The following is an 8,639-nucleotide window of genomic DNA, read 5'->3' as shown; positions in this document are numbered from 1 at the left end:
GTGTGACCACTTAAACAATCGTCAACCTACTGTCTTTGCTCATAAACCTAATCCATTGTTCATCATGGAAAATGGTTTTCCTCTGAATAGATTCTGACTCCTGCAAATGCTTTAACATTTTCTGCACGTGGGACATGCAAAAAGCTGTATTACTGGTTACTCCAGCATTGATGCTGCTACCTTTTCCTATAGTGACCATGAACTTGCGCAAATGACCAAAACTCATAGTCAGGATATATTTTTAGGTCACAGGCGATCTTTGTTTCAAATTTAAGCTTCTAATACTTTTTCATTACAATTAGATATGACCTATGCAGGAATTATGCATTTTTTTTTTTTTACAAAGACCTTGAACTTGCTCAAATGACCATCCTCAGAATCATGACCCACCCTAAGGTCATAAGCAATCTTTGTGTGAAGTTAAAACTTTCAATGTTTCTCAATAAGAAAGAAGATACAGAGAGGACAAATGATAATTTTCTCTTTCCAGAACCAGATCATCAGAACAAAATCGATGATTCCTGTCTCGTTAGATCTGATGATGTGCTCCCGACAACTCGACGTGATCTGACCCTCCGGATCAAGTCACTGTTATAATATATATTTGTTTTATTCATCAGTAGATGGCTGAATAAACTAAATCTGAACAAAAATTGTAAAAGGCCTTGTCCACAGTGTTTTACTTTGAAATTCATCGCTGCTATTCCTATAACTTCTATATATGCCACACAAATCATTACAGTTCAAAGTATTTTGCTGTGTTGATACACCTGCATTGTCATGTTCCTCAGTTGCAATGAAATTATAAAGTTTTATGCTTAATGAAAGTTTTTTTTAAACTTTATTAAAGTTTTTACTTGTTCTAAGCAAAGAGAAAAGTAACATCAAACATACTCCGACTCAGGACTATGCATTATATACAAACAAAAAATGCCCAATGCAAAATCTTTGACAACATAAAGACACATCGGCCATGACTTTCAGCTCTGCATTTGGATGTAACAAAATCAAATGGTTATATACTTATGTACTGGTGCCTATATATGAGTTGTTTCAGCTTTGTGCTCATTGCTAAAAACATTTACAAAAACTGAAACTGGAATCATTTGTAAATACATGTTCTCATTTTGGAAGAAACCATAAGAACCCTTGACACCCTTAAAGAAAATATCCTGACCAACAGGAAGTACATTTCTTTGCCATTTATAAAGCATGAAAATTTTTCACATCATTCAAAATGGAGTCTTTCCCCACTGAAATGTAAGTGCTTTAAAAAGATATCTTTATTTGTTTTAATATCAATTCTATGTAAAAATCAAAGATTTATATAAGGATCTGGCCACGCATAGTCACCAATTTTCTTAATATTTATACCTGCACTTTCTAAAGAAAGTTCGGGTATATTGTTGTTACCCAAGTCCGTCCGTCCGTCTGTCACGTATTACTTTCTCAACTTGCTCTTACATCTTATAAACCAGCAAATTGACCTCTAGGAGTTTGATTACGGGTGTTATGTTAACCTCTGACCTCTAGGAGTTTTATTAGGGGTGTTATGTTGACCTCTGACCTCTAGGAGTTTTATTAGGGGTGTTATGTTGTTTTGTAAAAAGGTTTCAAAAATTCTCTGGTAGTCCTGGCAGTCAAATAATAAAAAACCTGCTTCGTCAAAATTCTCTTTTTCGAAATAGACAATTCATCCCTTGGTATATGTTTTGGGGTGTCCTATAGATGTGCAATAATGTTTCAGAAATTTCAATTTTGTCCTGGGGGGGGGGGGGGTCATCTAATGGCTGAAAAATGACATTTTTTTAAACTAAGAGTCTGATTTCAAGAAGTCGACATATTCTGCAGTAGCCAAATGATCTACTAGAATATGAAAAGGGTGTCATTTTGATGTGTGATCAGGCCCCAGAATTTTTTTTTATCGCGGGGGTGGGGGTCAGTGGGCAACAATTTTTTTTTTTTTATATATATAAAAGTATGGTTCCCAGAACTTCTCTTATAACTTATGGAGTAGCTATGTCATCTCTTGGGATATGATAGGGACTGTCCTATAGATATAATAGGGGCTGTCCTATAAATATGCAATAAGGTTTTGAGTATTTGAATTTCATCCAGGAAGTCAAGTAGCAGAAAATTGATGTTTAACACTCCTTACAAAAAACCTAGATCCCAAAGCCTTTCTTTTGATTTAATGAATAGACACATCATATGTTGGGATATGATAGGGGCTGTCCTATAGATATGCAATAAGGTTTTAAAAATTTAAAATTGTGGTAGTCAAATAGAAAAAGAAAATGAAAATTTATCCATCCTTAAACTGTAACTAAAATGACATTTCTTTTCTTAAAATTAAAAAAAACCTTCCATTTATTTTTGCTTTAATTTAAAAAAAACTTACATTTACACTCTTTTTAATTGCGGAATGGTCTATAAAAATCAAAGAATAATTTGGGGTCTAAAAAGTTAAATAACCTGGTAGAAAATGTTTTTGTAAGAAAAAAAATCACATTACACTTTGCATGACAAATGATCTATTGAGATATGATCAGAAGTCTTATTTTCTACCTAGTGATCAATAACTAATATATTCAAGTTAAACTAATAATAACAATAAATGATTAAAATTAAATGTCCTCCCCCCCCCCCCCCCCCCATTTAAACATGGTCCTAAAGATTCAGACTCTTACCGGTAATTCTTACATTTGTACAGTAGCAAATTTTAAATTATTTCTTGATTGGTATTTTTCTCTAGATGATATTGGAAATTGCTTTTCAATTTTAAAGATTAACAAAATGTTACATGCATTGGAGGTAATTGTAAAGTCTCCTAAACAAAGCATGGCCATCATTAGGCTCAGAATTACCCACATGGGTAAAACACGACATATGAATAAGATAAAATACTTTATCATTTTCATTTCTGGAAAGTCAAGGTGTCTCCATGGGGGCATAACCTATATACAGGTAACTCTCAATGGCTCGAACTTTGGTCGCTCGAAGTTCTTGATTGCTCGAAGTGAGTCTAGGGTCCCGATTTTTTTCCTTATATAACTAAGCAAATTTACTCTTGATTTCTCGAACTCTTGATCTCTCGAAACCCTCGATCCCTTCAAGGCAAACTGCAGTCCTGTTATTCATAATCTATAGTTTTTTACTATTGATACCTCCAAGTGGCTGTTTATATCCAAGCGTTACCTAATTAACACCTACTTGGTCATTGAAATGGCTCCAGGCATTAGACACGGGACCTGTGTCACGGGTTGTTTATTCAGGCGACACTTGTCCTGCAAGGTGATAATTGCTTGATGATTGACCATATCGAAACCTAATCTATAATTAACAGCGGAAACAATGGGTGATCATGTTGATACTCATTTATCTAACTTAAGATATGTTGTCTCGCAGTCAAGTCGAACTGAGCAATCTGATCATAAGATGATGCATAAAATGTATAATTATAGTGTATCATGAATTTATTCAATATTTCTTTGAATTTAGTTTTAAAAATACCCAGGTCTGTATATTTAACTGAAAAGAAAACGTTGTTTAAGCACATGCGTAAGGTTAGCACTAAATAAAATGGCTTAATCATAACATCTGGTAAGACTAATTTTAAAACCCATCGGTCAACCTGGAAAATTCTGAACTCTTGAAAACTTGAACTCTTGATACCTCAAAGTTTTTCCTTGGTCCCATGGACTTCGAGCTATCTCGAGTTACCTGTACATACCATCTGATGCGAAATGACACAAATAGCAATAATAAATATGGTTTAGGGATGGGGATCTCAAAAGTTATCAAACTATATCATCATTTCCTATTTCAAAGGAGGAATGTGGTTCAAAGACAACTCCTGAGTGTCATGCACTTTACACCATTTGATGCATCATAATGACATTAGAAACAAGAATATATATGGTTTAGTGGTGGGGATCTCAACAGTTTTCAAGATATTTGGTATTTTCCTGTTTCATGGGGTCAGCACAATCCAATAGGGTCATGACCTACATTATATTTGATGCATCATAATACATTAGGAAAAAAAAGACACCTTCCTCCCTATTATAACTCATATAAACATGACAAGTCTTTTCACTTATTTACATGTACATGTAATACACAAATTTAATACAAAATGTCATAGGGTCAATATGGGGTTAAACCAAAAATAGCATGTGGCCTTCTTTGACCAAAACTGTTCAAGATAGTGTTATTTAGGGGCAAAAACTTGGTGCCGGTATTGCTATCTAATGACAACATCTATTTATCAAATGAAAACAGACACTAAGAGTTGGTTGCCAGGGGTAACGGTTGCCATAGTAACCATGTTAACGATGGAAAAATTACAAAACTTGCCTTAAGTACCATCAACACGGACCCCGTATTTAACTGCGCTCCCACGCCGTTAATTAATCCTTTCCGCGTTACAGCATCACGGTTAATTCACTGTGGTCCTTGCTGTAGCCATGTTTAAACCAGGATGGTGTGACCAACCATTAAAGAAGGTGATCGGAGATTTTTGTTTTTACGTTATTAGACAATAAAATGGCCATCTTACATTGAGAGTCATTCTTTACTGGCCATGTCTGATGTATTGTTTTCATATCACATAAAATGATTAAGAATTTAAATAATGCAAGTTTTCAAAACTCCCAATCAATTATTTCAGAGAAATACACCTGTAACAATTTTCATGTAACTGTGGACATAGCTATTATTTTCTTAATATAATCTAACGAAGGAGAGGGTAAGAATCATATAATATTTTTTCCCCCATTTTTTAATGATTTTAATCATTTCCAGTTCTAAATATGTTTTTAATCCATATCAATTTGTAGCATGATTTTCGGCAGTCTCTCAGTTATTCTAGTCCGTGACAAGCACATGCTATGTTAAAAAATTTCTAGATTTGCATTCGAAATTAATTCAAATATATTGAAGAAATCATAATTTGAAATTTCTGTTTAGTTACCATGGAAACACTTTAAAAATATGTGTTTCTCCACAAATGTATTTCTATCTCTTGAAAAATGACAATTTGAAAAAAAAATATTTTACATTAGATAACCTAAATTGTTGCCAAATACATGTACTCACAATTTATATGTTCTTGAATACCGGTAAGCATTTAATTGCCATTTTTACATCTTTACCCTCTGTCAACATGGAAACAGGGCCACATAGCAACAAATTAATGGTGTTGAACTTTTTTACTCATCAAAGTCTATCAAACTGTAAAGTATTAAAAAATCTGTGACTATGCGTAATCACCAAATTTTGATTCTTTACATAGAATTGATCTTAAAATTTAGACATTTTTTAGTTATTTACACGTATAGCATGAATAAGAAAACAAAATGACAAGCATTCATTGTTTACATATCAAATTTGACAGACATCAGGGACTGCAGCACATGTCGGAGTCTGTGTTTGTGGGACTGTGTGAGATGGTGGGGACCACACAACAGGTGGCTATCAGGAGGGAGACATCGGACATCAAGGAGATGGTGGAGAACGGACTGATAACAAATAATGTGATCGTTAAGATGTTGAGTGGAAGTACAAGAGAAGGGTTCAGACTGGAGGGATCAGATATTGACACAATGTACTGGCCAAACGACCACCGAGTGATCATGGACAGGTCTCAGTCTGAGTATTACAACACAGCCAATACAACCTTGATTCTCTCTGACAGCTCTGAGAGTCCACCAGGATTCACCTTACTTCAGAAACTGACACCATTAACACTTATGTTTGGTATGTCTGTCCAAGCAGCATGTGTCAGAATGAATGACAGAGTCTATATATCTAGTTCTATATGGAGACAGTTATCTCGTTCAGCAGTAATTCCTAATTCTACTGTACATGGACCCTGTGGAACTGCCAAAGTAGCAGGAGAAGAACATGACAGTGCCTACTGTTTCGTTAGTGACTTTTGGCCTCAATCTGCCTCCTCATGGATAGACAGATGTCACTTATGGCCTGATCCTGAAGTTCTTGATGACATTGTCAGAAATGGATGTCACTTTGTAGCAATAGGACACCCATTAGGACCACATGAAAATGAAGAATGGAGAATTTCTTTTTCTCGGGCAGAATATAAACTAGTGTACTCAATGAACCACTGTCAGCTTTTGATATATGGGTTGTTAAAAATTTTCTTAAAAGAAGTTTTAAATCAACAATCAGAAGAAACCAATAAACTGTTGTGTTCCTATCACATGAAGACAACAGTTTTCTGGGCGATTCAAAAAAATACACTGCCTCACTGGTGTCCACAAAACCTCCTGGCCGGTTTCTGGGTCTGCTTCAAACTCCTCCTTAGATGGGTTTATGAGGGGATATGTCCCAACTTTTTCATCCCACAAAACAACATGTTTCTGACAAAGGTCCATGGCTCAGCACAAAACAGATTGTTCCTACAGTTACATGAATTGTACAAGAAAGGTCTGGCCTGTCTGTTACAGAGTTCCTCTATCCGGTCCTACATCATTGATGTCCTGTACAATCCCAGACTTTCTATTTGTACAGATGAGAGTATGATTAGGTCTGAAACTGATAATTATATAGAACTTGTCATAAGGTCCCCTGTTCAGTTTACCAAAGATGTATCTCAAGGAGACATGTGTACCAAAGCCATCCATACAATAGAACAGTTGGTACATACACCCTTGTCACAATATAAAGTTGTTACATTACAGATGTACACATCTTTTTTTTTACAGTGTTCTGCTTTTGCATTACAAAATATGTACACTAATACAGGTGTCAACAAACAGATGTATATTGCAGACAAACTGTCCAACTCTATGCTGATATTAGCAGCCAAGTTTGGGTTTCAATCTGACATGTTGTTCATTGCCATGTATTATTACAAGACACTCAGATACAGGGAAGCTTTATCTGTTATAGAGATGATAAAGTTCAAGTTAGCACGGCCAGATCTGATGTACCATCAAATTGTACACAGAGCGATCTCGAGGTATACTGAGCCTGTAGAGGGACAGGTTTGGGGTATGTTCAGACAGGCTGCACCAAGAAATATGATACTTTACAACACAATCAGTTATATCAGTGAACTTCTACCAGAACAAAAGTCTTCTAAAGGGAACAGACGTCTAACATCAGAAATCCCATTCCTTGTTATGTTACACTTTCTAGAGTTCTTGTGTTACAGACACATTGGTACAACATTATCACAAGCAGCTCTAGATGAGCTACGGGCCCTAGTCCACCATGATCTGGGAATGGATATACATAATCTACAAAGAGACATTTCCTGGGAGATACTGGGGATCTGTCAACAGATCACAGGGAACCTCCAGGCTGCTCTGTACTCATACCAACAGTCACTCAGACAATATCCATTCCATAAAATACGAACTGCTACACAGAGGAGAATACAGGACATAGTTCAGTCAACACCACACCAGTATACAGAGGATCTGCCTTTAGATTGAAAAAAATACATATAAAGAGATTAAAACAATACTGTAAACTATTATATTAAGCGTGTACAAAATTTGGTGGAAATTAGTTTTTGAAGAAGTTGGATTTGAATTAGCGTATTCCTGAATGTGACTATTCTTATACATATATATATGCATGGCATTTAGCAATGTACTTGATTTAGCGTAAGCCACATTCCACCAAAAGCACTAATTAGAATACACGTCCCCCATAATTATAGTTCTTGAATCACTCATCACATCAAAATATCATCACTACATACTCTTTCCATATTTTAGATGTGTATCACCTTAAAAAAGTGAAATTTTCACACTACCTCTGGCAAAATCATTTTAACAACGAATTTGTGTTCTAAAAATTATTAAAATGATAGTTTTTTAAGATTTGTCACTTTGCAAGTTCATTTAAACTTTTTTCATAAGACCTTTGAAATAAAATGAAATAATTGTAATGATATTTTGTCTTACAGTATGATGGTAACTTTGTAGGTTTTATAGATTTAAACGTAAATATATAGGATGTTTTCATATACAGTAAGACCTTATGCGCGTGTGTAGTCTACTGTTTATTGACTGGGTGTGGCCCCGCCCCCATATATTGGAGGCTTGTTGATAAATCATAACTTGAATTAAATGAAAAATTGCGTATTGTAAATTATTTGTATATCTTTGTGTGTCAATTTGTAATATGAGTTATTTTGTTCATATAGTAGCCAATGCCAATAAATTTAATACTTAATTGAAATAAAGAACTTGAACAATAAAAAGCAATATTATTTATTACAACAGTAATATACCATGTTATTTTGAACACTTTTTTTTTTACAGAGTTCATGGTAATTTTATTGTACAAGTTAATAAAGTACATGGAGGAGATATAGTGAATTTTCCTACAGTTGTAATGAAGAATATAATACATTGTATGCAAAACAAGATATCTGTGAGCCAATGCTCACTAGTGATACCCCTGCTCTGATGTGAATATGCAAAACAAGCAAAGTCGACATTTAACAGAAAGCTGGCATCCGATTGGTACAGAAATATATCCCACAATATGGCATACCTAAAAAAATATCCCACGATATGACATGCCTATACAAATAATGTGTAAAAATTTCAAGCATCTGTGGTAAATAGTTGCTGAGAAATCTTTGACGGAAATTTGTT

At 34.7% G+C, this 8,639-nt stretch overlaps 1 protein-coding gene across 1 annotated transcript; it reads left to right on the top strand.

Moving 5' to 3' along the window:
* Positions 1 to 1,203: 1,203 nt before the first annotated feature.
* On the top strand, positions 1,204 to 8,235 carry LOC117689443 (uncharacterized). The gene is made up of 2 exons (XM_034470616.2): positions 1,204 to 1,260; positions 5,399 to 8,235. The coding sequence occupies exons 1-2, from the start codon at positions 1,238 to 1,240 to the stop codon at positions 7,461 to 7,463; spliced, it is 2,088 nt and encodes a 695-aa protein (XP_034326507.2). The 5' UTR covers positions 1,204 to 1,237; the 3' UTR covers positions 7,464 to 8,235.
* The last annotated feature ends 404 nt before the right edge of the window (positions 8,236 to 8,639 follow it).

Source organism: Magallana gigas, chromosome 6 (assembly GCF_963853765.1).
Source record: "Magallana gigas chromosome 6, xbMagGiga1.1, whole genome shotgun sequence".
Classification (NCBI taxonomy): domain Eukaryota; kingdom Metazoa; phylum Mollusca; class Bivalvia; order Ostreida; family Ostreidae; genus Magallana; species Magallana gigas.
Note: the sequence above shows the minus strand (reverse complement) of the source record. Positions and strands in the feature narration are given on the sequence as shown.